Source organism: Remersonia thermophila, chromosome 1 (genome assembly GCF_042764415.1).
Source record: "Remersonia thermophila strain ATCC 22073 chromosome 1, whole genome shotgun sequence".
In the NCBI taxonomy this organism is placed as follows: Eukaryota; Fungi; Ascomycota; class Sordariomycetes; order Sordariales; family Chaetomiaceae; genus Remersonia; species Remersonia thermophila.
Window position 1 is genome coordinate 4,946,886 of NC_092217.1, and position 27,331 is coordinate 4,974,216.

Genomic DNA, 27,331 nt, shown 5'->3' on the forward strand with positions numbered 1-27,331 from the left:
GAGGAATCCAATTCGGATGTCAGAACCCTTGTGGGCTTACACAGAGGCACACCGTCTTCTGGATCGTCCGTCACCCAAGGTGTTTGAATGGACAGACGGTGCCCTGCTTGCCGGTGCGGTGTAAGTGAGTGTACCTTGCCAAGGTCCGTCCGGTGAAATGGTAACTCCTGCGTACTACCGTATGTACCTTAGCCACTGGTTACCCAGGTAGTACCGTATGGAAGCGTCACGCCATGACCCCGCCATTGGTCATTGGTCCAGCCAGTTCCTCCCCCGGATCACGGAACCCCGCCATTGGCTTTTTGGACATTTTTGATCATCTTCAGCCATTCCACCATGCCCGCTTCCCATGACATGATGAGACGGCATCGGCCCTGAGGCCCATGCAAACAACATCCGCGTTCATCTACCCTCTGGTCAACAAGCCACCCGGGGTTGCTTTGGACCTTGGTGCTCAACGAACAAAAGGGAGCTTGTCCAACCGTCTCCCCGTCCGTCGAGAGGTTCATCTTGTCTCGTCGCATCATCGCATCGTCGCTCGCACAACATCTCGCTCCTGGAACCGCAACCCCCCCTGAGCGATAGTCACCTTTCCATCCAACCCCCTTCCCCACCACCTCCCCCGCCGCCATGCGCTTCGCCTCCAAGAAGCAGACGCTCCAGTCCGTCGACGGCGACGATGGCGTCTCCCTGCTCATCGTCGAGCCCGAGGACATGTGGCACGCCCACAACCTCATCGCCGAGGGCGACACGATCCGGGCCCCGGCCTGGCGCAAGGTCACCCTGACCACCGCCACCGGCTCGTCCGCCGCCAAGAGCGTGCGCACCAACCTGTCGATCCGCGTCAAGTCCACCTTCTTCGACCCCCTCGTCTCGGAGCTCAAGGTCTCGGGCACCGTCGTCAACGAGAACGACTACGTCAGCGTCGGCCAGCACCACACCATCACCCTCCGCTACGACAAGGCCGACGTCAAGTTCACCCTTTGGAAGCACGCCGGCTGGGACTCGGTCGCCCTGCAGCAGCTCAAGGAGGCCCTGTCCGAGGACCGCCCGGACGCCATCGCCGCCGTCGTCATGCACGAGGGGCTCGCCAACGTCTGCCTCATCACCGAGTACCGCACCGTCGTCAAGCAGCGCCTCGAGGTCAGCATCCCCAAGAAGCGCTCCGCCGCCTCCGAGGCCTCCAAGGGCGCCGAGGCCTTTTTCGACAAGACCCTCGCCGCCCTGCGCGCCAACGTCGACTTCTCCATCCCCCGCACCCTGCTGCTCGCCAGCCCGGGCTTCGTCGCCCAGGACTTCCGCGCCTACGTGGCCGCCGAGGCCGTCCGCCGGGGGGACAAGGAGCTGGCCCGCATCGCCAAGGACGCCCTCGTCGTCCACTCCAGCTCCGGCCACGTCCACGGCCTCAACGAGGTGCTCAAGAGCCCCGAGGTGCTCAAGACCATCGGCAACGCAAAGTTCACCGCCGAAACCACCCTCATGGACACGTTCCACGAGAGGCTGCGCAAGGACGACGGCCGCGCCTGGTACGGCACCAAGCCCGTCGAGAAGGCCGTGGCCGAAGGCGCCGTCGGGAGGGGCGGCGGCGTGCTGCTCGTCAACAATGCCTTCTTCCGCAGCTTGGACGTGGCCACTCGGAAAAAGTACGTCGCCATCGTGGACAAGGTCAAGGAGGACGGCGGGGACGTGAGGCTGCTGAGCAGCGACCACGAGAGCGGCAAGCGGCTGGACGCCCTGGGCGGCATCGCCGCGCTGCTGACCTACCCCATGTACGACCTGGATGAGGACGACCCAGACGACGGCGACGACGAGGAGAGCACAGCCGCGGCCCCCGAGCAGGCGATGGCCGCCATGGTGATTTGAGAGACGACGGAGGAAAACGACGTGTTGGAAACGGGGGGGAGCCACCCGGTACCCAAGGATCAAGGGCTGAGCCTGAACCAGAACCCAGCGATCCACGGTAGTGTACCAAAGCACCCTCCCTACACACATATGTACGCATGGCGTGGCATGGCATGGCATGGCACGGCATGGCATGGGACGCCAGCTGCCGTTGGCGGCATTTCCCGCTCGCCACCGCCGCGCCGGGCTGGGCGGAAGCGGAACCGCAGGGCTGATCATGCGTCACAGACGTCATCGGTTGCCCCACGCTCCAGGCTGCTTGGGAAACAGCGGGAAGCGGGGAAACGGGAAACACATGGTCTGGTGTATGTATGCTGCTTGATCCCGAGAAAAGTCAATGGAGAGGGGGCTGATGGGTTTATTTTTTTTTTCTATTTTTTGGAGTGGAGGGGAGGGGGGGGGAGAAGGGGGGTGTCCCCGACGCTTTTTCAGAGGTCGGAATTCGAGCGCTGCACGAGGGAGACCCCAATGCTTCAATGAATGCTTTAATACCGGTCCCCCTCCTCCCCACATTGGAGGCTGTATTGCAGGCCCTGACCATGGCGAGGGACAAGGGGCGGGGGAGGAGGGAGGAGTGTTGTTGTGCGCGCGCATACGAGGTCCCGGCATCTCAAGGCCGGAAATTGTCCGAGTGCGACGGCCGGTTCGATGATGCAACGCGGCCGCGACTCGTTACAACGTCAAACGAGGTGGCTACCAAGAGTTTCAACGAAAACAAGACTTGACCCTCGTGTTGCAAGCGACCATGACAAAAGCGTCTCCGTTAACCAAGGCCCTGGGGACACGGTCATGACGATGACCTCGCACTCAGATCCAGGCCCTGTTCCCCCCTCCCCCCCTTTTTTGTTTTTTTGACGATTCATTTCTTTTGCTTCTTCGATCACCTAACTACACAGTACACCCCCAGCGGCTGTCTCTCCTTGAAGTTGTATTGTTTCTCCTACGACTGGCGACACCCCTGAACGATCGGCCCCCCCCCCCCTCCCCCCTGTTTATGTACCCCCTAGCCCCCCCCCCCCCCCCCCCCCCCCCGGCCCCCTAGCGCACTGAAGCTTTACTACTGCTCGTCGCCGATAAACGTTCAACTGCTCGCAGCGCCAAGCCGGATTCTCCAAACTCTCCGAAGACCTACGACCTACCTACCAATCTCCGACCACCACGAAATCCGACCGTCAACGACGGGTCTTGCAGCCCACTGCTGTTGTGTACACCAGTAACGAGGGAACCACTCCCCTCCCTCCCTAAACTGCAGGCCGGCGCCTCAACGGTCCCAAGCCCGCCAGTGCCCGCTCGTGTTGCGCGAGGGGTTCGCCCAGGAGGACGCCATTGGCGGCCACGAATCACCGGCGCACATGCTGCTACGGAACCTGGCTTTCCTTGTGAACAGGACACACATATCATGGCGGGGATATGGTCCGCGATCAAGTCGGTGACGCCCGGCCTTTCCGCGACGGCGGCAGCGAACGCCCGGGTTGCTTCCGCTGCTGCCGACGATGACGACGACGACAACAACAACAACAACAACAACAGCAACAACAACAATAACGGCGACGAAGGTCTGGGGTCTCCGGCGCATGCCGGCCAGCCTTCATCGCCAGCGCCAGGAGGCACGGCGGATCCTAGAGACCTCAGCACGCCCCCCGCATCTGCGATGTCAAGGGCGCTGCCCAGGAGACAGTCGAGTTTCCGAGATGGAAGAGGTGAGCCCGAGGGACTTGTCTTTTTTTTTTTTTCTACCTGCTCTCCTCGTGACCGGCCCTTGGGGGGCCGCGTGCACAAGATGCGGACGGGCCCTGCCTGGAGGCCTCGTGTCTCTTGTCCCCTGCTCCTGTTCCGTCGTATCCGAGAGATCCCTAGGTCCCTAGGTCCCTAGGTCCTTAAGCCAACGCTCACGCTTTGGGTTCCCTGCAGGAGCAGCAGCAACAACAAAAGAAGCCTCCACGCCGCCATCTTCATACGCCCACCGCCGAACCCCTTCCAGGCTGTCGCGCAATGGCAGCAGCACGGGCATTTCGCTGCTGAGAGGCGACAAGGGACGGACGAGAGATCGAGATCCTCCTCCCCCGCTCGAGATTGTTGAGAACGGGGACAGAACAGGCCCCCCGACCCCGATCCCGATCCCGACGATCACGACGCCGACCACGACGACCATGACGACGACGGGCGCCGCCGCGGCCACCCCCGTTCCCGATACCCCCACCGCCGCCGCGCACACCCCCGGCGCCCACTCGGGCATCGACCCGCTGTCGCAACAAATCTACCTCCGCAGGCCCTCCGAGCCCTCCATCCCGCAGCGCCTGTCCCAGATGGCCGAGGGGTTCGCCGCGCGCGCGAGCAACGAGCTGGCGAGGGGGAACGCGCAGCCCTCTCCCGGAGGAGGCGACGGGGGCAACGATACCAAGAGGTACGCCGCATCATGAACCCTGAGCAAGCCCGAAGCATGAACGAGCATGACTCGCCTCGCGCTCTCGCGGTACCTGCACACACACGTACATACATACATGCATACATCATACATACACACACAGACAGACAATCACCGCCCCCTTTATCGCCAGTCCGGCGTACGGGGGGGGGGGTACCCAAAACAAAGCGCGAGCTGACAGTTGGCGGCCTTGGCCCGCATCCCCCTCGCAGCAGCAGCGGCAGCCGACGGCCCATCTCGTTCCTCTCCAAGCTCAACCTCCGCCCCAACCGCAACAGCGGCAGCCACGGCGGCAGCAAGAAGGACACCCTCTCCATCCCGGACTCGGACTCGGAGATGGGGGGCAGCCTCCGCTTCCTTCGCAGCAGCGCCGCCGCTGGGAACAACAACAAACCCAAGCGCGTCTTCAGCCAAACGAGCCTCGCCAGCGGCGGCGGCGCCTCCTTGCCCGGCGGCGGCTACGTGCCCCGCCACAAGGAGCCGCCGCGCTACGTGCGCGTGCGCGCGAGCAACAAGAAGGAAAAAGAGTTTGGGAGGATGTTCCTGGCCCAGGAGCTCGTCGGGACGAGGCCTCTCGACGCTCAGCGCGAGGGCGCTGCGGTTGGTGCCGGCGATGGTGCTGGTGCCGCTGCCGCTGCCGGTCCTGGGGAAGGAGAGGATGCGAAGGCAAGGGCAAATGGGAATGCGCCGGTGCTGGTGCCGGCTGTGGCGGTGAGCGTGCCAGAGGACACGGGAGGAGGCGGCGGTGCTGCCTCGGAAGCGGCGGCACCGACCTCGACAACGACGACGACGACGACGACGACGACGACGACGACGACGACGACGACGGGCGGCGCCATCTGGGCAAGCGAGTTCAGCAGGGACGGAAGGTATCTCGCGACCGCCGGGCGCGACCGCGTGGTGCGCGTCTGGGCCGTGCTGTCCACCCCCGAGGAGCGAGCCGCTCAACAGGAGAAGGAGGACGACGACGATGACGACGAGACCTCCCCCCTCCGCGCGCCCGTCTTCCGCGACAGGCCGGTGCGCGAGTTCCACGGGCACGCCGGGGAGGTGCTGGATCTGAGCTGGAGCAAGAACAACTTCCTGCTGTCGTCGTCGATGGACAAGACGGTGCGGCTGTGGCACGTCAGCCGGGCCGAGTGCCTCTGCACGTTCAAGCACAAGGACTTTGTCACGCGGCTTGCGTTCCACCCGACAGACGACCGCTTCTTCTTGGCGGGCAGCCTGGACACCATGCTGCGGCTCTGGAGCATCCCGGACCAGGCGGTGGCGTTTTCGGCGCAGCTGCCGGACCTGGTCACGGCGGTCGCCTTCTCGCCGGACGGCAAGGTCGCCATCGCCGGCCTGCTCAACGGCATGTGCATGTTCTACGAGACGGAAGGGCTCAAGCTCGGCTCGCAGGTGCACGTCCGGTCGTCGCGCGGCAAGAACGCCAAGGGGAGCAAGATCACGGGCATCCAGACCCTCCGGGTGCCGCCCGACGATCCGCTCGACAACGGCTCGCAGCCGGCCGAGGCCGCCGACGGGCCCGACCGCCGCGAGGTCCGCGTGCTCATCACCTCCAACGACAGCCGCATCCGCATCTACGGCCTCAACGACAAGACCCTTCAGGTCAAGCTCAAGGGGCACGAGAACGCGTGCAGCCAGATCAGCGCCACCTTCTCGGACGACGGCCGCTACGTCATTTGCGGCAGCGAGGACCGCAAGGCGTTCATCTGGAACCTCACCGCTCCCGGCGGCGACAAGACCGCTGCCAACAGCAGCAGCAACAACAACAACAACAGCAGCAGCAGCAGCATGCTCATCGTCCAGGACAAGGACAAGTGGCCCGTCGAGTACTTTGAGGCGCACGGAGACATCGTCACGACCGCCATCTTCGCGCCCACCAAGACGCGCATGCTGCTGGGGCACAGCGGCGACCCCATCTACGACCTGTGCAACCCTCCTCCCGTCGTCCTGCAAAGCCTCGAAGAAGCCGCCCAGGCGAGCCAAAGCCAAGTCGCCCTCGTCGCTGCAGACGAAGACCAACAGCAGCAACAGCAACAGCAGCAGCAGCAGCAGCAGCAGCAGCCGCCGCCGCCGCCGGCCAAACGCCCGGAGCCCTCCCCGGCCTACATCGCCCGATCGACCCACTACGACGGGCACATCATCGTCACGACGGGCGACACGGGCGTCATCAAGGTCTTCCGCCAGGACTGCGCCTTCGCCAAGCGGCGCCACGAGACCACCTGGGAGACGCGCAGCAGCGGGTACTTTGGCGGCGCCCGGCTGGGACGCAGCGCGAGCGTGCTGACGAGGACGAGCGCCAGCGCGAGCACCACCGCGCACAGCCGGCGCAGCTCGCTCAGCCAGCCTCAGCCCGCCGTCGCGGCGGGCGCGGGTGCCGCGGCAGCGCACGGGCAGGAGAGGATCCTGAGCTGGAGGCTGGGGATCGAACATGGCAACGGGAGCTGGAATGGGAACGGGAATGGACACTGGAATGGGACCGGGAACGGGAACGGCAACGGCGGCCGCGGCGAGAGGGCGTCCACGCCGGTGGGGAGCCTGCGCTCGAGCAGCCCCGCCCAAGCCAGCCGCACGTCGCTGAACTCGACGTACAACGGGCTGGCCAGCGAGGCGAGGCGGCAGCCGTACGCGGGCGTGTCGCCGTCGGCGACGGCGCGGACGCGGGACCGCGCCGGGTGATGGTCGTCGTCGACCTCGAGCCCTCTGGCCGCCGCCGCCGCCACCACCGCCCATTTCGCGGGCCAGGGGGATGCCGGGTTCGTGCCGAGGACGACGACGACCATCACGGCGGGGGCGGCGGGGACCAATGACAACGATGGCAACAAGCTGCCCAAGAAGCCGAAGCAGCCCAAGCTCCGCCGTCAAGACTCGCTCTCCCTCTCCAAAAAGAGGCAGCTCCTCCCGCAGGAACAGCAGCAACAACAACAACAACAGCAGCAGCAGCAGCACGACGACGAATCGACGGCCCCGCCCGTGCCGGGCTTCACGTTCCGCTCGGCCACGGGCGAGCTGGCGCCCGCGCTGCCCTCGCCGCCGCCCGGCTCGCCGGGCAGCGGCGGCAGCGGGGGGAACGCGTCCTTTTGGCACATCAGCCGGTGGCGGGGGATGGGGTTCCGGAGCGCGTCGTCGGGGTCGCCGTCCGGGCTGTCGTCCAAGGCGAGAAACGCGCCGGCGTCGCCGTCTTCGTCGTCGTCCTTTGCGGATAACAGCAACACGGCGACGCCGCGGCCGCTGCAGGTTGACGGCGACGAAGCTGGCGCCGGGGCCGGGGCCGGGGCTGGAGCTGGAGCCGGAGCTGGAGCCGGAGCCGCGGCAGCCGACAGCACCAAAATCAATAACGGCCATCCCGCCCAGCCACGAAACCTGCTTGCGCCGACGGCCGGCCGGCCGCCGGCTGCTCTGCACTTGCCCCTGTCCGATCGCGAGGGCGGCTCGGACGTTGCGTCGTTGCCGACGAGCGGGGGCTTGGAGAGGGACGGCGTGGCGGCTGCTTCGGGATCGCGCTAGGCCTGCTAGCGGCCGGCTTGCTGGGCGGATTCACGATGGCCGGGGATTGTTTTGTTGGAAGGGCTGTACATAGAAGATGGTACATCGGTATCGTGTGGTCCAGCTGAGGAGAACGTTAGATGGCTAGGCTGGGCTGGCCAGCTGTTGAGGGATACATCATGCAGATAGATCCTTTGTGTTTTGTGTTTTGAGATACCAATACTAACTAACTGTGCAAACCGCCGCGGCGACACTCTTCCTCTCCCTCGCTTCTCTTGACGATTGCGGATTGGAGTGTATATGTACGGTCGGAGCCCAAGATGTCTGTTGCTGCAGCGTCCCACCGGTTCCTCTATCGTCCATGTATGGTTGCTGGGGTGCGGATATGAGCTGTACTGCCCCATACACAACCGCACCGACTGCATGGCCCATTCCTGTTGTCCCTACTATGATGTATTCATACACAGTTACTAACTATACCTAGGATACAGCCAGTGTCTGCGGCTGACGACATGCGGCGGCGGCAGCATGGGAGCTCAGGGGGGGGGCTCAGGGGGGTCTTCGTTGTGGCGCTGATTTGACGAGATTGCTGTGTGGGCACTTCGCTTGGCGCAAACTCGGACCGCCCGCAGGTCTCTCGCAACGTGCGGTGTGAGGTCCAGGGCGTGCTCGTTTCATCATCCGACACGGCGTCAAGCTCATCCTTGAACCTCCTACCTAACTGCTGCACGCAACCCGTCAAACGGCGGGTGCTTGAGGCAGGATTTGACGCCGGCCTTCTGAACATCCAGCCAGCATGGTCAACGTATCCGGGGCGCGCCCGCACGTTCTGAGGGTCGCGGCCGTGGTCGCCCTCGTGCTGACCGTGTTCCTCTTTTTCGACCCCGTCGGCTTCGCTCCCTCCTCGGCCGTCGGCGCCGTCAAGAAGCTCGCCACGCCGAGCACAACGCACGCCGTCACGCACCTCGTCTTGTTTGAGTTCAAGAAGGACGTCGACGCCGCCAAGGTGTCTGAGGTTTGTCTCGTCGAGCTCGGCTCGCTTCCCCGTCTGTCCCGGAGCCCAAGGCATGATGAGAGCAGCCTGACCGGTCCTCCTCCTCCTCCCTGCTCTATAGATGTGTGCCAAGATGGTGGCCCTCAAAGAAGCCTGCGTGTCGCCCAACTCGAACCACCCGTACATCCAAAGCATCGCGGGCGGCCGGGATATTTCGATCGAGGCCCTCCAGGTGCGTCTGCCCCGTTCACCCCAGGTCTCCTTGGATCGTGGCTCGTGTGCGATCTTTGCTGCTGACAGCTCTTGGCAGCACGGGGCCACCCACGCCTTCGTCGTGCAGTTCTCCAACACCGACGACAGGAACTACTACGTCGACCACGACCCGGCGCACCAGGCGTTCAAGAAGGAGGTCGGGCCCCTGGTGGAGAAGGTGACGGTGCTGGACTTTGCCAATGGAAGCTTTTAGGAGAGGGTTTTTTTTTAATAAAAAAAAAAAAAAAAAAAAAAAAAAAAAGGGCATCGGTAGACGATGCTGTCGTGCGTGAGTGAGCAGGCCGGGTGGGTGGATTCGATGAATCGGTGCGTCGCACTCCTTTGTGCTCCTCACCCTATCCTGCCTCTAATAACGAATGAAGAAACCAATGCAAATGTTGAACTTTTGTGTATCCCGGCAGCATGCACCCGATATGTTCCCCAGATCCTGTCGTAAGCGTGCCAGACTCCCAAGCAGAAATACTACCACACTCCTCAGCCCTGCCACGACGCCTCCCGCGTGTACTTGGAACCCCTCCTCCACCGCTCGCCGTACCTCAGCATGAGCAACGGGATCGGCGCCAACAGCAAGCTCCCCGCGGCAAACGCGGTGAAGGCGCCTCCGTACCCCAACCTGCCGATCAGCGGCACCGTCGTCAGGGGCAGGAAGGTCGACATGAGGCAGCGCGTGACGATGACCCCCGTCATGGCCGAGGCCGCGTACAGGCCAAAGGCGTCGACGACATACGCCATGACCGGGATCAGGGCCAGCATGGTGGCCGCGCCGATGACGCAAACGGAAAAGAGCAGGAACAGCAGATGCAGCCGCAGCTGCGCGGCCCAGCCGTAGGTCGCGACGGCGAGCGGCATGAGGAACGCGCCCACCGCCGACAGGGGCAGCCGGAACTCGGGCTGGCCGACGCCCTTGTGCAGCAGCGTCATGCGCCGGTAGATGCGGTCCAGGAAGCGGTTGCAGATGCAGGTGCTGAGGATGGAACCGGCGGCTGGGAAGCTTTGAGTCAGCGGGTATGGTTCTCGGCTGGGCGCGAGGCCGAGGCGAGGCAGGCGGAGCGAATTACTCACAAAACACGCAAAAGCACGACCCGACCGCGACGGGCGACAGCTTGTACACCTCCTGCAGGATGGTCGGGAAGGTCGTGCTGTAGGTGTAATAGTACGAAAAGATGACGGAGCCGTACAGGCTGAGCAGCAGGAGCACGCCGCTGCCGCACATGACGATGGCCGGGCGCAGGATCTCGTCGCGCAGGCGGCCGCCGCCGCCCGCCCGGTCCTGCTCCTCAAACGCGGTCGTGAACCGCGGCGCCGCCTTGCCCTCCGGGTCCGACGCCGGGGCCTCGGCCTCGAGCCTCCGCGCCCGCCGCTTCAGGATCGCCACCTTGTACGTCTCGCGGAACCCGACCAAAAACATGCCCTCCGCCGCGACCGCCAGGCCCACGTTCATCCACACCACGGCCCTCCACCCCCAGCGCTCCGCCACGGCCGACCCGACCGCCGGCCCCAGCGCCCCGCCGACGAGCGGCGCGAGGATGGTCAGGCTCAGCGGCGCGCCCCGCTCGTCCTTGGCGAACAGGTCCCCGACGACCGCCGGGTTGAGGACGTTGGCGGCCACGGCCAGGCCGCTGAGCATGCGGAGGAGGATGAAGCGGGTGACGGCCGAGGCGGACGAAGCGTCGGTGCCGGGAACGGAGGAGGAAGAAGAAGAGGAGGAGGAGGAGGAGGAGGAGGAAGAAGGCAGGGCGGTGGTGCCGGCCAGGACGCCGGCGAGGATGAAGAGGAGGTGGGCGCCGTGGAAGACGCGCAGGCGGCCGACGCGCTCCGAGAGGGGCGCGATGACGAGGGGCCCCGCGGCCTCGCCGAGCTCCCAGATGGTGACGAGGAGGACGCTCGCCGAGGACGTGGGCGAGTCGCTCGACGCCGGGGAGAGGTCGCGCACGATGGAGGTGGACAGGGGCACGAGGGAGATGCACGTCATGGTTCTGCGGTCGGAAGGGGGGGGAGTCAATAATTACATGCGGACCAAAGGCAAAGGTTGGCTCAGGCTGGTAGGCGGAGGAGACGGGTCGTCGGGGGGGTTGAGGGGGCGTACACTGTGAATGCCATAAAGGCGAGCATGCTCACGATGAACCATTTCAGAGGGTGGGCCAGTCCAGGGGGTTGTCCGGGTCGCCATCGGGGTGGAAGTCGACGACGACGGTCTCGGTTCCGTCGCGGCTGCGTGCCGAGTTTGCGTCGCAGCTGGTGAGGGAAGCTGTGCTGTCATCTGTGACCGAGCATCCCAGGCTTTGGTACCCCTGGTGGTGGTGGTGCTGGTCGACGCTCTGCAGCAGCGGTTGGGTGTCCCCAGCCGTGGGATCGTCTCCAGGCGACATTGCGGTGCCTGCCGGCTCAGGGAACGGATGCCAGGAAAACAGACACGAGAACCACAAGAATCACACAGCAACGGACCACGCAGAGAGGGACATGCAACTCATTATTAGAGGTGGAGGATCACGGGTGGAGGTGGACAGGTGGATAGCGGTAAGATTTTGTATCCATGGGCCCGACGGATCCGGGACTAACACGGACATGTAGCTAGGATTTTTTTTTTTTTTCTGTGTTATTTTTCTGGACCGGCCCCGCTTCCAGGTCGCCGGCGTTTCTCCAGAAGCAGTATGCCGGCCAGCCAGGGACCTTGATGATTCCTCTGAGCAGAGAGACCGTCATCGGAGAGCATCCTGGCATCCCATTACGTATTCTCCGCATGCGGATGGATGCGCCGTCTGGACGGAGGGTTGCCACCGTTGGAGCTCTGTTATCTTCACGGCGCGTGCCAGGGGTTCGAAACTTTGAGATGTGCGTGCAGTGTGCGTGCAGTTGAAGAACCGGGGGGGAAGGGGATCCAGCCTTGGCTGGGCCACATCCGATGCTGACCGGATGCGGGGCATGGCGGCGTTCCAAGGCCATGGCATGCATCGGCCATCCCTGACGGTTTGGATCCTCGAGCGCCGGCGCGCTTCGGTAAAACCAAACATGAGCTGCCCGGCAGCGCTGGGCTGCATCCGCGGTGGCTGCATGGTTATCAACGCAAAGCGCGGCTTCGTGTTTGATATTTCCATGACTTGTGTACCGTACGTACCGCACTTTCAGGGGGGGTTGCGCCGAACCACTTCCAACCTTGCCTCTCCGCTGCGGGACAACTTGATGTGCAACCTGGGCATGTAGTAATTCTCTGTTGATGGTGGCGACGATGTTGGCCGATACCAACCGATGGCGGTCTGGTGGTCGGCCGAGCGGGTGCGATCAACGCCTCGGGCCACCCAAAATCTGCGTCCGGCGTCCTGAGGTGATATTCTTGGCGGTTACGCGCATGGGGTTCGTGTTATTGACCTAGAAATGCAAAGCTTGATTCGGGATGGGGATGCTGGCGATGTCCGAGACAAGAGGAATCAGGTGACTGGAAAATGACTGCCCGGCCGCCATCATCAGGAGCCTACCTTGCCTCGGGTGGTCTTTCAAGAAGAGAATTCATGCCTTAGCTCCGGTATACGGGATAGAGTCTCGGACAACATCCAAGCGCTGTCGGGCGTACCTAGACGACCTAGTTACTGGTAAGTAGGTCCTTAGGTGCAGCACACCAAGGTAAGGTAAGCGGTAATACGGAGGTCGAGGAGCGGGGAGGGGACTGGGTCAGGTCAGGGACTTGGGAGGGGGGGTTGTCAACACAACGCGGCTGCATCCTCGGGGTTGAACCTTCAAGGTTCCAGTGGTTTTTCCCGTTTGCAGATCTCTCGAGGCAACCTACTATAGGAGGGAACCGCGTGGCGTTCGAGAATGGCATGCCAGAGCCAAAGCCAAGTCCAGACCCCCCGACCTACCTATCCCCTGCAAGCGGCCCTAGCTCCGGCTCGTGCCGGGGTCCCGGCCAAGAGTGGGGTTTCACCTCTGCTATGTAACTACTAGTATGAGTGACTACCTCGGGCCCGCGTCCGATGCCGCCGTTGATCCTTGGCCAGGTGAGACGGGAACCGCCTTGGACAGGGTAACCGACGTTGCAGCCATTGCCGGCATACACATGCCCCCTCGGCATGGCGGTTTTGTTGTAAGACACGCAACTCTTTCCTGTTTTCTTTTTCTCTGCATCGCGGCCGGTGAGGTGAGAACGGGAGGACAGGCCAACCTGCGATTAATACATACCCAAGCATGAAAAAAAAGAAAAAAAAAAAAAAAAAAGAAAACACAGTTCGGTTCCTTGGCTACTTGTCCGGTACATCTGGGTTCTAGGCCGCCGTCTTATCGGGAGGAAGGAAGCTGGACGTAGCCAGAGAGAGAGAGAGAGAAAGAGATTAATTATCTCTCGGCTCCCGTCGTCCGGAGGGCGAGTTGCATCATGGGAGGGATCTAGGCCAATTCCATAAAAGCCACGATCGTGCCGGCCTCCAGCCTCGACCGAAACAACTCTGGAGCGGGTCGTCTGATCTTGGGTCAGCCCTCAGCGATCCCCGGAGGCTCGCCATGTTTGAACCACCGGCCCGGCCCCGGCCCGGAGTGGGGCCGGGCCGCAACGGACGGCCTGGGGGGGTTCGGACTCTCTCAAGACCCGTCGAACGGGGTCCCATAGCCCACACTGATGGAATGGACATTTGTGTGGTTGAACCATGGGAAGTCGATTGGTCGCAAGGGAAGAACGCATCCTTCAAAGCTTGACGAGTACAACCAAGCCACAACGCCCTCGGAGACTTGTCTTGTACCATGCTACGTAAAGATACCTAGGTCCTAGGTGTGCTCCGCCGGCCTGCAAGTAGGCCGCCCGAGCCTAGAGACCGTCGCTCCAGTCTCACGTAAGGAATTGACGGGGCTTGACCAGGTCGGGGCCCCAGAGAACAACCCTGTCCGTCCAAAGAAGGACCTGAGGCCAAAGAGGCTTGAACGTCTTTTATACAGCCGTGGATTTCAACATCGTCGGCCTCCTCTCCCGGGACTTCATAGATAGACGACGTACGTCGTGTCCTCACCGCTCTGTGTCCTCCAAAACTGTTGCATCAATAGTCCACAAATCATCCTGGCTCGTTCTGCTCTTGCGGATTGCTGTCCGTCCTCTCAGACTTCTCAGACCGCACTCTCTCAGTTGACTCCTCAGCCAAGGCTTTGCATTCAGTTACCACGACCATCTAGATCCCAACCCCCCCCCAAGATGAAGGTCATTACGTTCTTTCTCCTAACCCTCCTGTCCCTGACCACGGCCAGCAGCATCCCCAACCCCATCCCCCACCCCGCCACCGCCCTGCAAGCACGCGGCGGCCCCTCTTCCAACACCCTCCTCCAGGCCGCCTCCTCCAAGCGCGACGAGCACACCTACGACGAAGACTCGGACGGCGAGTGCGAGGAAGAACCCCCAGGCGCCCTCCCCGCGCGGCGTGATGATCTGCACATCCCCGAGAGGGGCATGCCCGTCCCCGAATCCCACCTCTTCCGGGAGCGTAGCGACGACGACCCCAACGAGAACCAGGACGACCCTGGCTGCGTGGATGACGACTCGGACGATGAGGACGACGACGAGAAGAAGAGCGAGAAGCGCGCGCCCAAGAGGAAAGTCAAAGCCGGCGGTAAGAAGGCCAAGAGCAAGGGGAGGAAGAGCAAGTCGAGGTGCAAGAGCGCCGCCACCCAGCCGAAGGGGAACGGGGTTGTGGGTGGCATGGAGAAGCTGAGCTGGGGGCTGTTGGCGGCGGGGGCGGCGGCTGCGGTCGGCGGGATGGTGCTTTGAGCGTGCAGATGGAATCGCTGGTGTGCTTCGGCGTGCTCATGGGGTATGTAAACGCTTGTTGCGTTGACAGCGCATTGATGGACAGACCGCAACCGGAAGTTTCTAGGACGAGCGCCGACCGGGTGGGGAAGAAACCAGGTTAGAAAGTCATAGGATACCAAACTAGTGATAGAAGCGTCTTTGGGTGCAGGTCAATTCGAGATCATTCATTAGATGGCGTCGATGGACGTGCCCTGGCATGATTTCTTTCCAGTGGCACCACAAAGTAGAGCGTAAGGCCTGAGACCTCCCATTCCCTTCGGTTAGAGTCGAGGAGCAAAAAGGGAAGCTCGGGTAGGTTGGGGAGTATTTCGCTGACTACCCTAGAACTAGTTCTGTCCTGCGGTTCATGTCTGAGGATGGATAATTACATATTTTGACACCTTGGTAAAGCTAGTCTCGGAAAAGACGTGAATAGTCTACCTCTAGAGAACTTGCTGAGGTGTGTCCAGGACATGCCCGCTGCGGTGGAATCGGCAAAGCCAAACCGCAAACTGAAGGGCTATAACAGACAGCGAGGAAGAGTCATCAAGGAGAGGTTTGCGGTTTGAAGAGTGCCCATTATATGATGGTGCAAAACGCAAATTGTGGACTTCCAGAAAGTACACAAGCAGCCCAGGAGAAAACGTTAGAACAGCCAAGCCAGGGCGCATTCCGGTTGTGCCCGCTAAGCAAGATAATTATTCGATGGTCCACGCTCACGGCCACAACGACTCAAACATAAATAGCCAGTCCTCCCAATAGTGCTCGTAGTGTCCCGCGAGCCAGCTCCTCCCGTCGCCCTCGCCGCCAATCTTCCACGGTCTCGTGTACAGCCCCTCCTCTTTCAAATGCCTCTTCCCGGCCACGTTGATGCTAAACGAGCTCGGGCTGACCCCCAAGAAGTAGTCACACTCCAGCAGCACCACAAAGTCCACCAGCGCCTGCTGGTCCCACGTCAGCGCCTCCAGCCGCGCAAGGTCGCCCCTCGCCGCGCCGTAGTCCCTGAGCAGCTCGTGCTTCGTTGTCACCGCCATGCCGTGCTTTTCCCTCGCCGCGTCGGCAAACCTTCTCGCCTCGGTGGCGTTGCCCGTCGCCAGATACGCCGCCGCGAACCCCATCCCCCGCTTTCCGGCCCTCTCCAGGTACGCGCCGCTCTGCTCCTCAAAGTTGGGCCACCGGCTCAACGCATCGCTCTCGGTGCGCAGGTGAAACCCCGCGAACCTCTTGTTCCCCTCCCCGTGCCTCGCCGCGTGCTCCCGCATGTACTCGACCGTCCGCATGCCCAGCTCCAAAACATCCCTCCGGAACCTCAGCAGCCCGCCAAAGGTGGCCACAAACTCGGGCCCGTCGCGGAGCACGGGCCAGTCCCACTGGACGCCCCAGTTGAACCTCACCACCCTCGGCCGGTCCCTCGTGGCCGGGTACGCCAGCCTCCCGTCCGACTCGGCGGCCGTCTTGTTCAGCCACGCGTGGAACCGCGCTCCGAACACGCCCGTGTGCTTGTTCAGCTCCCGCCGGTCGCACCCGCCCCTCCGCCCGAGGTCGTGCGGGGTGAGCATCTCGGGCCGGCGCGGCGCGCGCGGGACCTGCTCGAGGGCGTCGTAGAGCGCAAGCTGCGGGCAGGCGGCCAGCAGGCCGTCGCGGAAGTGCGCCTCGTCGAAGAAGTAGTCAAACCCCCGGACGGGCTGCCCGTGGAGGTCGGCGAGGTTCTTCTCCGACCGGGTGCTGATGGTCGGCATGACCAGCCCGCCGGCCCCGGCCTCGATGGCGTAGCGGACGCAGGTGAGGATGTAGTTGCGGATGTTGCCGATGCCGCCCGAGTTGTTGTCGCAGAGGAAGACGATGGAGGGGTTCCAGGCTGTGGTCTCGCTGCAGGCCCGGGCGAGGGGCCAGGGGATGAAGGGGGAGTCGGCGTGGGAGAGGTCGACGGCGGGCTGGGGGGCCACCGGCGCCAGGGGGGTGCGAGGGTGGCTAAGGGAGGTGTCACCGTGCAGGCACATCTTGGGGAGGCGGGAGATCCAGATGTTGAGAAGGGTGATGAGGCTGACGGTGAGGAGGACGCCGCGCGGCCGGGCGAGGAAGCCCGGCGAGGCGGGGAGCCGCGGGCCCATGGTCCATGGAGTCTTGGCGTGTTGGTTGATGGCTGTGGATGTTCAATATGGCGATGCGAATGTGCGGCCAGGAACAAGATTCAAGGGAATGAGACTCATCATGAAAGTATGGATGGATGTATGTGATGCAGCGTGGCCAGTTTGTGGATCGCGCACATCCCGTTCGGTTTCGGAACCAAGATTCCGAGGCGCTAGAACCCGGATACCACCAGATCGGCCTCGGCCTGATCCCCATGCATTCTGGGATTTGATTGCCCTGATCCAGCAGGGGCGTGAAAAGTTCAAGATCATGGATCATGTGGAATGAACTATTACTATGTTGGGCGGCGATGGCGGCACGTTGAACAGAGACCCGGCATTCCGCGTGTTGTTTCTTGGACATTGCTGTCCTTTGCTGACAGTTTTGGAACAAGAAATCGATAACTCCTCTCTACAAACCTTCCTTGCAATGAACCAGACCGGCCTCTGTTCTTTTGTGTGTAAGCAGATCTCGCGCGTGCGAGGAATGGAGAGAATGTGCAGCAGGACTTACTTGAGGTAATTACCTAGGTACCTAGGTAGGCAAGCTGGATGTAGATGGTTCCATGTCCTTGACGGTATGCCACCTCGACCTACACATTCCTTGCAAAGATTACACCCCGTGTAAGTTCGGCGCTTCAGGTGGCTGCGCGCAGTTACATCCAGCGTCCGCTCAAAGCACTCTTGTGTAGTACAGTGAACGAGGCGGAGAAGGCTGGTCTCGGACTCGATTGTAACTAGGCTTCGTTAGCTTATCAAGCAGCACCTTTCGCTCAGTTTCACAAGGATTGATCAAAGCAGCGGGATCCGTATTGCGAAGAGGGCCGAGTGTGGATAGCCGATCCGAGTGCTGGCCATGAAATGCCTGGGTACACTCGTTTGAGGTGGTATGACGATCAACCTCGGAGAGGATTCCCCTCAAGAGTCTGAAGCTCGAGTACAAACCGTTTCGTATCGCTAGGGGCATTCTTCAAGTCGAAACATAGTAGTAGCTTGCTGTAAAGCTCAAAAATCCGAACTGTGACGCCGATTACGCCGACAGTTCCCGTTGCCTCTGCCATTTCCCCAAGCACAACGTTAAGGTCTCTCTGAAACGGAGATGCTATTGCATGATGGGTACAGAACGGAGTTTGGAACTTCGAAGACGGTGACCAGAGGACGGGGAAGCAGGATGTATGAAGAAAAGGAGAGAGGAAGCTCGCGGCTCTCTCTTGCGGGGACTTTCTCAGCAGTGCGGGTCGTGGGCGACACAGTACACAGTATTAGTGAGGTGACTTGTGTGGCGCACGACGTGCGGGGGCTGTGTCGTAGGCAGCTGCAGGAGGGGCTACTTATTAACAAGGCTGTGAGGGGACAAGCATTTTGAATGTGTTCAGGAAATGATTAGGTGCACAGAAAGATAACGTACTAAGCTTTTTGGTATAGAAGGGCAGTTTACGTGGTCCGGGAGTGATAATGTTGAAGCAGGAATGGGGAGGAAAAGAGCTGGAAAAGAGAGGAGAGTTATGTTGAAAACGTTGGAAACTAAAATGACTTGATAATAGACCTGGCTAGTCTATGACAGGATTGCGCTGTGGGAACGTAGGCTATCTGCCAAATCGACTATTAATGAGCAGAGCACGTGACTTTTGGAGCCCTTTATTGTTGATCACCGCTGTCATGTATGATTTTCCTCCTGAGCCATCTTGTTGCAGCGTTTTGAGGGCCTTTAGTACATCAACCGAGTCCCCGCTGTAGGAAGTAATAAGTTTCGTTAATGAGCAGCTGATGTTGAACGGGCTGGGCTGCCGAGCGTAGGAATGCGGGTTAGGGTTGGTGATAGGTTCTTATCGCCGTGCGATGCGGGGTGATAACGAGCCCCACTAAAAAGTCCCAATCCACAAAATTTGATAACCCCAACTCCCCTCGTGAATCCAACGCCGACGACCTTGGTGACACATCCAAATCGCAGTTCCGTGTTCACCTGCTCCACGTAGCCCACAGCCATGGCAAAGCGCACAGCAGAGGAGGAAAAGGCCACCGGCCCTCTCAAGGCCGGCGAGCGCCCCGATGCCATGGACATCGATGACAAGAACGACGACATGGGCGAGTTCGAGGACGAGTTCGAGGATGAGTTTGAGAGCGAGGACGAGATCATTGAGGCTGGCGTCGATGGGAGGCCAGACGCCGAGCGCGAGGCCGAAGAGGCCATGGACGTGGATAAGAGCGCCCCGGAGACCTTCATCGTCGGCAGGACCAAGCTCGAGCCGGGCCAAACCCTCACCCCCGACCCGACAACCTACCGGATGCTGCACAACCTGAGCACGCCGTGGCCCTGCCTCTCGTTCGACATTGTCCGCGACCAGCTCGGCGACAACCGCACCGTCTTCCCGGCCACCATGTACACCGTGGCCGGCACCCAGGCCGACCGCGCCCAGGCCAACGACAACTCCATCCTCGTCATGAAGTTCAGCGGCCTGAGCAAGATGCAGGGGGCTGACGACGACGACAGCGAGTCGAGCGACGACGATAGCGACGAAGAGGACTCGGACCCCATCCTCGAGCACAAGAGCATCCCCCTCAACTCCACCACCAACCGCATCCGCGCCCACCAGACCCCCTCCCAGGACCCTTCCAAGCCGCCCGTCACCCTCACCGCCGCCATGACCGAGTCCACCAACGTCCTCATCCACGACATCACCCCGCACCTCGCCTCCTTCGACACCCCCGGAACCGTCATCACCCCGCAGCAGAACAAGCCCATCTGCACCGTCCGCGCCCACAAGTCCGAGGGCTACGCCGTCGACTGGTCGCCTCTGCACGCCGCCGGCCGGCTCCTGACGGGCGACAACGACGGCCTCATCTACATGACCACCCGCACCGACGGCGGCGGCTTCGTCACCGACACCCGGCCGTTCCAGGGCCACACGTCGAGCGTCGAGGAGATCCAGTGGAGCCCCTCCGAGGCGTCCGTCTTCGCGTCCGCCTCGGTCGACGGCACCATTCGCGTCTGGGACGTGCGCAGCAAGGCCCGCAAGCCCGCGCTGTCGATGCAGGTTAGCAACGTTGACGTCAACGTCATGTCGTGGTCGCGCCAGACGACCCATCTGCTCGCGTCGGGCGACGACGCCGGCGTGTGGGCCGTGTGGGACCTGCGCCAGTGGAAGCCCAGCGCCGGCGGCGCCGCGGCGGGCACGACCCTCCAGAGGCCGAGCCCGATCGCGAGCTTTGACTTCCACAAGGAGCAGATCACCAGCGTCGAGTGGCATCCGACCGACGACAGCATCGTCGCCGTCTCCGCCGGCGATAACACCGTTACGCTGTGGGATCTGGCCGTCGAGCTGGACGATGAGGAGAGCAAGGATACGGCTGGCGTGCAGGACGTGCCGCCGCAGCTGCTGTTTGTGCACTACCAGAACCTGGCCAAGGAGGTGCACTGGCATCCGCAAATACCGGGCGCGTTGGTGGCGACGGGAGAAGAGTTTAGCATATTCCGCACCATCAGTGTATGATGGGACCCCGAGTAATATACTTTGGAGGCTATCTTTTTGTGTGGGGTCATCAACATTCTCTCATCCATGCTAAGAGTCTTGATATCGCAGAGAATGCCTCTTTTTATTCGTTTCTCCATGGCTGCCAGCACCAGCTGCTCCGAGACACCCCGTAGACTGTCCAGCCCTCTCCCTCTTCCTATTGCCATGCCCCCACGCGAACACCCTCCTCCCTCCTCTCCCTTGCATCCTTCCACTCTTTCCTTTTCCTCCAACGCCCCTTTTCTCCCATTATCATTTTCTTCCTTGCGCTCCACCATCCACGCAAACTCCTCTCCGCAACCATCCTCCGCCTTACAAAGAACAGGAATGAACCACGGACACATTCCCAAGCGCGTGTACACTTGCCCACCGTACAGGAAGTGCCTAGCCCCTTTGTATCCCTGAAATTGTGAGAGGTCAGCCACCCTCTATCGACCTGATCAGCGCAAGCCCTTCACATGCGCGTGACTCCCAATCCAATCCGATAACAACAACTTACATCCGGCCTTGTTACGCTCTCGTCTTCAACAAGCCAGACCCTAGGGGATCTTGAAGCGAACCGAGACCGACCGAAAGTCCTTGAATCGAAAATCGCGATGAAATGTCCTTGAGGCCGGAGCGTGGCATTGTGAGTCCTTGAATCGAATCGAAGCCGATCGTCCTTGAGAACCGGGAAGCGAAACCGATCGTCCTTGGGAACCGAGCGAAGCCCTTGGTAAAGCAACATAGCAAGCCCCCCTTGACAACCTTCGCAGAACCCCCCTGGTATCCGCCCTTTGTCCTTGACCACGCTTTTTCTCTTCTTCCTATCGATGGTGAAAACGAGATACGAGCGAGCTTCCGCGCTATGCGTTGGTTTCACTCCCTTTTCTTTTGACTTTTCGTACACGTCATGGATAGCTGGGTGGGAAGGTAAATCATCTACGAGCTGTTCGGCCCGCCGAAAAAAACGTCACTTAGTCTCGTGGTCGCGGTTGTTGGGGTCATGAGGGTCAAAAAGATATTGGAGCGCTGTGTACGTACCTGGCGGCGAAATACGGATCCGGTGACGCAATGCCGCTGTAAGGGCTGGGATTGGCTTTTTGGCTGGCCGGTTGTTGTTGTTCTTGTCGCTGTTCCTCCGGGGTATGCCATCAGCCGCAGCTCATGATGATAGGGTTGGGGGGATCGAGAGAGTTTGGGTGCATCGACTGCTTACCCCTGGAGACGTCGTAGGAACTGGTGGTGATAATGCCGCTGGAGTGAAAGGAAAATAAAAAAAAAAAAATAAAAAAAAACCTTGCTGCGTGGAATCCTAGGCAGTGCGTTTTGGAGGCCCGATGCAACGATAGAGACGATCAAAGGCGAGAGAGCTAGACGATCCATATGCGCGACGTGGGCGTTTTCGGGAACGCATGCCGGGCACTTGCACGATGGGGCCGAGGTTTTGGTTTGGTCTTGGGCCTTGAAGAGACAGGCCAGAAGAGGGCCGCAAAGAAATAGGCCAGAAGGAAGAAAGGGATGGAGGCGCGGACGGGACGGGTGAAACCAAAGAGAGGATCAGCACCGACTGTCAAACAAGCCAGAATGGGTTCTTGAAAAATCGGCGTGCGTGCCCCTGGGGCGTTTGGCGATGGGGTTGGAAGGCTGAAAGGAACGGCTGGGACGTGGCGTTGTTACTCGGGGTGGTTTGAGCTTGAATCATGGGTTGTGGACGGATCCGTGGAATGAACCCGGGAGGGGTGAATAGAACAAAGATGGGATGCTTGTCGATGTGTGAACCCTGGCGTGGTCGAACCGAACTGGCCTTGAGCGACGGCATCTCCGAAGGGACGGCGAACTCGAGGGATCGAGGAATCGAGGGATCGTGGGACCGAGGGACCGAGACACCGAGGGACGAACGGGCAGGATCGCACACACACGACGGCACCGCAAAAGAAACGTGAGCAAGCACGAAACCTCCCCCTCCTCCTCATCACGCACACGTATAACCCCAAGTCACACGAGGCACAAGGCAAGCAAAGCCGAGCGTTAGCAGCAACAGCCTGCGTCGACATGGCGCACCGGGAACCGGAAAGGGGAGACACGACACGAAAACGCAACGGGACGAAGCGGGCAGGAAAGACATCGCAAGAGACGCAAGGACCTTGATCGCCGCCGCCGGAAACCGTTTTGTCTTGCTGCGTCGTCAGTAGCTCGTCAGCAACCACGCCGAAACTTACCGGAGGACGGGCGCGGGCAGCAACACGGGGCTGGCCGGCGTCGCTCGCGGCTTGTTTGGTTCGGGGAGAGGTTCGCCTGTCGAGAGGAGGGCCATGTCAGTGGTGCTGCATGGTGGCTGGTGGCTGTGCCATTATGGAGGTCGGAGGAGCCTCGTCACGGTCCGTGGCCGGTTGGAGGGTGGATGGGTGCTGGGGCGGTAGTCATGGTGTTGATGATGGTTAGGTGAGGATGGGTGTATGGGATGGTGTGGTGCGGTGCGGTGCGGTGTGGTGTGGTGTTAGTTGGCGGGATAATAAAGGAGGGTAAGGTAGTGTGGTGAGAGGGGTTGTAGTATGATGCAAGTGGAAAACGAGCCAAAACAGAGGAAATGAGCGGACTGGAAGGAGAGGAATATGAAAAAGAAACGGCCCTGGCTGAACCCAAAAAGATGTTGGGGGTGGCCCCAAGGCCAATATGTAGCTGGAAGATGTCGCATGATCGGGTCACGGGGATATCGTGAGCCCCTCCCCCCCCTCCCCAATCCGTCATCGCCATGATGGGGTCGTGGCGCCACCATCACCATACCGTATCCCAGGGCCACGAATCAGGTCCACAGTGTCTGTACTGGGCCGCAAAAAGACGACCTCATGAGAGACGCCATCCCCAACACTTGTCGGCGGTGGCAAACGCATGGTCTCGTTGCACTCTCCCCTATTGCGAATGGGCCGTGTCGCCTAGTCGGGATCGGCACATGGTTCGATCACGGGCGCGCGGGAGGGTGTCACGAACCACCTCGATGTGGAACTAGACTTGCGCAGTGTGGACGATGTGATTGGATTCTCAGATGCCGGCATGGTTGCATACTATAGTACATGCCTTGCCTTGGAAGGACAGAGTGAGGAGGAACCAGGTCAACCAAGCCCGATGGCAAACCAATGCGAGATGGGTTTCATTAGAGATGACTACTAGAGGCACTGGTGGTACCAATCATTGAGCTTGGTGCAAGTCCACGGCGACTCGCAACGTGTAGGACCGGTCCAGCCGTTGCCGCCGCACTGCTCCCAATGGCCGGCGACGGGACCTTGGGTCGGCGTCGGGGCTGGCACGACGGCGGTCGACGTCGGGGTGGGTGGTGGCGGGTTGCTTGGGTTGCTTGGGTTGCCGGAGCCCATGTCCATCTTGAAGCTCTTGACCTTGATCTCGCCGCCGAGGGACTTGGTCGCAAAGTTGAACACGCCAAACCGATACCCGGTAAAGTACCTCCACGAGTTGGTCATGGACACGGCCGGGCCCAGCCTGGTGAAGGTCCTCCCTCCGTCCAGGCTGTACGAGAAGGTGGCCGTCCGCTCCGTGTTCGTCCCGAACGCCGGCGTGATGTCCGCCTCGATCCGGAGCCACACGTCCTGCTGCGCATTCGCGTCCAGCACCGGCCCGTTCGTCGCCACCCTGCCCGTGGAAGCCGTCGTCCACTGCCCCTCGGTCAACCGCAAGTCATCCACCACCACAAGCCTCGCCTCGCTGCCCTGCTTCCACACGCCAATGTACCCGGCCCGGTCGCGGAACAGGACGGCGCCGGCCCGATCCCCGTCCCGCATGCCGCGCACGTCCACGCGGAACGTTCCCCTCGACTTGGGGCCCGCGATGCGCCTCGTCAGCGTGTTGCGCGCCGCGAAGAGATCCCCCGTCACGCTCGCCGTGCGCAGCACCAGGCCCCCCCCGGCGAGCGCGAACCTGCTCGTGTCCGGGTTGTGGTTCCACTCCCAGTGCTCGCTCAGCCTCGACCCGCGGAACTCGTCCAGGTCCGTGCTCTGCAGGATCCCGCTCCCCGTCACCGTCTTGCCGCTCGCCACCGGCAGGGGATAGCTCGCGGCCCACCTCCCCTGCGCGTCCGTCACCAGCTCGGGCCAGCCGTCGCTCGTCCACCGCAGCGGCGCCACCACGGGGATCCGCCCGCCCGGGTACGCGTCCATGAACGCGACGTAGTACCACTTGCCGTCGGGGGCGTCGACGATGCCGCCCTGGTGGGCGAACCCGGCGTTGGCCAGCGGGCCCGAGATGCGCGAGACGAGGGTGCGCGACTCGTAGGGGCCAAAGGGCGAGCCCGTGGTCGAGCGGAGGACGTACTCGGCGTCGGCGGGCCGCGTGACCAGGATGTAGTACCGGCCGTTGATCTTGTAGAACCGCGCGCCCTCGACGGTGGTGCCCGAGGGCGGCGAGTAGACGCGCTGCTGGTTGCGCACCTCGCGGGTGCCGTCCGCCGAGAGCTGCGCCACGTGGATGGCCGGGTTGCCGTAGGCGATGTACATGGTGTCGTCGTCGTCGATCAGCAGGCCCGCGTCGTAGTAGCAGCTGTTGATGGGCTGCGACGCCGGCTGCCAGTTCCATGCGTCCTGGGGCACGTCGCCGGCGTTGGACGACGCGTTGCCGCCCGGCGAGGTCCAGAGGTAGGTCCTGCCGTCGACGCAGCCGTACCAGTAGAAGCGGTCGTTGCTCCGCCGGTAGCGGAGGGTCGAGGCCCAGATGCCCTTGACGTAGGCCCCCGGGGTGCCGTTGGGCAAGTCATAGCCGGAGCCAAAGTTGAGGCGCGGGACCGAGTGGGTGACGGGGGTCCAGCGGACGAGGTCGTAAGACTTGAGCACGGGAGCGCCGGGGGAGTAGGCAAAGGTGGAGGAGGAGTAGTAGAAGACGGAGCCGACGCGGAAGACGTCGAGGTCCGGATGGTCTTCCCAGAGCACAGGGTTGGTGAACGTGCTGGATTGGCGCGGTGTGAGCGGCGTCGATGCCGCCGTGCCCACAAGGGCCGACAGACATAAGAAGCCAGCCGGTGCCAACATGGCGATCCTGTGAAGGGACTCGAAAGAATTACCCTGTCCTGATCGCGGCGCGTTCCTGGGGAACCGGGTTGGGTGCTGAAGCGATCAACGCGACGGTCCCGACGCTTGACACCGCCGGGTTAAAGTACACAATCCATCGTCGAACGCGATCAAGTCTCGCAAAAACATCCTCACCGGGCTCTATTCAGTCTGCCTCCGTCGTCGTCCAAGCGCACCCGCATCATTGGCGCAAGAATTGGCGTTCCCGAGGCTTCGGCGCCGGTGCGGGTGTTGCATCGCCGTCAAGCGCGCCAATCGTGCTCGCTAAGATCATCGGGTCGGTCCGTTCGCAACGCGGACGTATAGCCTCCATGAGACAATGCTTCCGAACCTTCTGGATATGGACATGACAACAGCGGTCATCAGTCTCCGCGAACTCGGTACAGACCGGCAGTTAGGGAGTCATGTGAGGTGCATCGCCGTTCAGCGCCGTCTCCCTGTTGCACTTCGGCCCTCGGTCCAAACTGCGATCGAATTATTCGTCATGAAATCATAGCATCCCTTAAGCAACACTCCTCAGGGTATCTCTCGTCCCTGCATCATCATAACGCTTCTCCATCCAACGCCGTATCCCCCCAAGTTCCCCATTGATCCGTCGCCCTCGAACCTCGCGACCCTCCTCAGCACGTATTCAACATGCTCGTCAACGCCGACTTCTCCGCCGACGTGATGCTCAGCCCGTAGCTGTACTTGACCGTCACCCAGCTCTTGGCATAGGTGCAGTAGAAGGACGTGAGCGGGGGCTTCCACTTGTCGGGCGACTTGTCGCCCTTGGCCTGGTTCACATCGTCCGTGACGGCCCACAGCTGGGGCGTGCTGATGTCGTTGGCGAACTGGGTCCGCTTGGTCGAGGTCCAGTTGTTGGCGCCGGACTGAAAAGAGGACAAGGAGAGAGCTTTGTAAGCTTGGGTCGGAAACAGGCAGAAAGATGAGTATCAGCAAGGACTTACGATCCAGGCGTTCTTCAGGGGGACCATGTGGTCAATGTCGACATCCGACGCGGCCGTCCAAGTGGCGCCGTCAAAGGGCGAGTACCACGTCCCTGAGGTGGCCGAGCAAGCCGAGTTGGTGACCACGTTGACGCCGTCGCGCTTGAGGACGTATTCGCTGGTAACGATCGTCAGAACCCGCATCGGAAGCCCCGAGGGCTTCAATGCCCAGGGGACCTACCGAGTATTGCAAGCACCGCTGACGGTGTTCCAGTGCGGGAACTTGTCACGCTTGTAATTGCCATCGTCATAGGCCGCCTTGACCGTCAGAGCCGCCAGCTGGCTCTGGGCCGTCGATTTCGAGGGGATGCCCGGCTGGGAAAGAAAAAGGTACGTCGGGTCAGAGGCGGCCATCTTTGTCAAGTCACAGCGACGATTGGAGGGAGGATTGCCCGGTCGAGCGCTTACAGGAGCAGGCATCGGCGCCGGCGCCGGCGCTGGCATAGGAATGGCCGAAGCCACTGCCGCGAGGAGCGAGGTAATGAGAAAGGCCTTCATGTTTGCGACGGGTGTCCTCGAGGTGCAGAGCTACAGCGTCAGACCTCCGCTGGAAGACGTGTCCGGCGCTTCTCCTTTTAACTTGTTTCCAATCCAACGCGGACGCTCACGACGTCGTTGTTTGCCCACTTCCTCTCTCCCCTTTTTGAAGCCCCATGTCACCCCTCCCGCTGGATAATACACCAACCACACGACGCAACAGACAGATAGCCACGGTCCCTTCCCAAGCCACCACGGCGCGCAACGGCCGACGTCACCAATCCCAGATCCCAGCGCTCCATGTGCTCTGAAACCCTCATTGA

At 61.7% G+C, this 27,331-nt stretch overlaps 8 protein-coding genes across 8 annotated transcripts; 4 read left to right on the forward strand and 4 right to left on the reverse strand.

Moving 5' to 3' along the window:
- Positions 1-630: 630 nt before the first annotated feature.
- Positions 631-1,863, forward strand: VTJ83DRAFT_1360 (uncharacterized protein; the record flags this gene model as incomplete). Its single annotated transcript, XM_071007511.1, has 1 exon — positions 631-1,863. One exon carries the CDS (start codon positions 631-633, stop codon positions 1,861-1,863), a length of 1,233 nt encoding a protein of 410 aa, XP_070870713.1.
- A 1,438-nt stretch (positions 1,864-3,301) lies between these two features.
- On the forward strand, positions 3,302-7,840 carry VTJ83DRAFT_1361 (uncharacterized protein; the record flags this gene model as incomplete). Its single annotated transcript, XM_071007512.1, has 4 exons — positions 3,302-3,602; positions 3,814-4,306; positions 4,540-6,975; positions 7,033-7,840. 4 exons carry the CDS (start codon positions 3,302-3,304, stop codon positions 7,838-7,840), a joined length of 4,038 nt encoding a protein of 1,345 aa, XP_070870714.1.
- Positions 7,841-8,615: 775 nt separating this feature from the next.
- On the forward strand, positions 8,616-9,279 carry VTJ83DRAFT_1362 (uncharacterized protein; the record flags this gene model as incomplete). Its single annotated transcript, XM_071007513.1, has 3 exons — positions 8,616-8,834; positions 8,935-9,045; positions 9,124-9,279. The coding sequence occupies 3 exons, from the start codon at positions 8,616-8,618 to the stop codon at positions 9,277-9,279; spliced, it is 486 nt and encodes a 161-aa protein (XP_070870715.1).
- Positions 9,280-9,560: 281 nt separating this feature from the next.
- VTJ83DRAFT_1363 (uncharacterized protein) lies at positions 9,561-11,198 on the reverse strand (the record flags this gene model as incomplete). The annotated part of the gene is made up of 3 exons (XM_071007514.1): positions 9,561-10,069; positions 10,149-11,062; positions 11,173-11,198. The coding sequence occupies 3 exons, from the start codon at positions 11,196-11,198 to the stop codon at positions 9,561-9,563; spliced, it is 1,449 nt and encodes a 482-aa protein (XP_070870716.1).
- A 4,365-nt stretch (positions 11,199-15,563) lies between these two features.
- Positions 15,564-16,958, reverse strand: VTJ83DRAFT_1364 (uncharacterized protein; the record flags this gene model as incomplete). The annotated part of the gene is made up of 1 exon (XM_071007515.1): positions 15,564-16,958. The coding sequence occupies one exon, from the start codon at positions 16,956-16,958 to the stop codon at positions 15,564-15,566; it is 1,395 nt and encodes a 464-aa protein (XP_070870717.1).
- A 2,003-nt stretch (positions 16,959-18,961) lies between these two features.
- VTJ83DRAFT_1365 (uncharacterized protein) lies at positions 18,962-20,467 on the forward strand (the record flags this gene model as incomplete). The annotated part of the gene is made up of 1 exon (XM_071007516.1): positions 18,962-20,467. One exon carries the CDS (start codon positions 18,962-18,964, stop codon positions 20,465-20,467), a length of 1,506 nt encoding a protein of 501 aa, XP_070870718.1.
- A 3,167-nt stretch (positions 20,468-23,634) lies between these two features.
- VTJ83DRAFT_1366 (uncharacterized protein) lies at positions 23,635-25,503 on the reverse strand (the record flags this gene model as incomplete). The annotated part of the gene is made up of 1 exon (XM_071007517.1): positions 23,635-25,503. The coding sequence occupies one exon, from the start codon at positions 25,501-25,503 to the stop codon at positions 23,635-23,637; it is 1,869 nt and encodes a 622-aa protein (XP_070870719.1).
- A 659-nt stretch (positions 25,504-26,162) lies between these two features.
- VTJ83DRAFT_1367 (uncharacterized protein) lies at positions 26,163-27,029 on the reverse strand (the record flags this gene model as incomplete). The annotated part of the gene is made up of 4 exons (XM_071007518.1): positions 26,163-26,414; positions 26,493-26,649; positions 26,713-26,846; positions 26,940-27,029. 4 exons carry the CDS (start codon positions 27,027-27,029, stop codon positions 26,163-26,165), a joined length of 633 nt encoding a protein of 210 aa, XP_070870720.1.
- Positions 27,030-27,331: the final 302 nt, after the last annotated feature.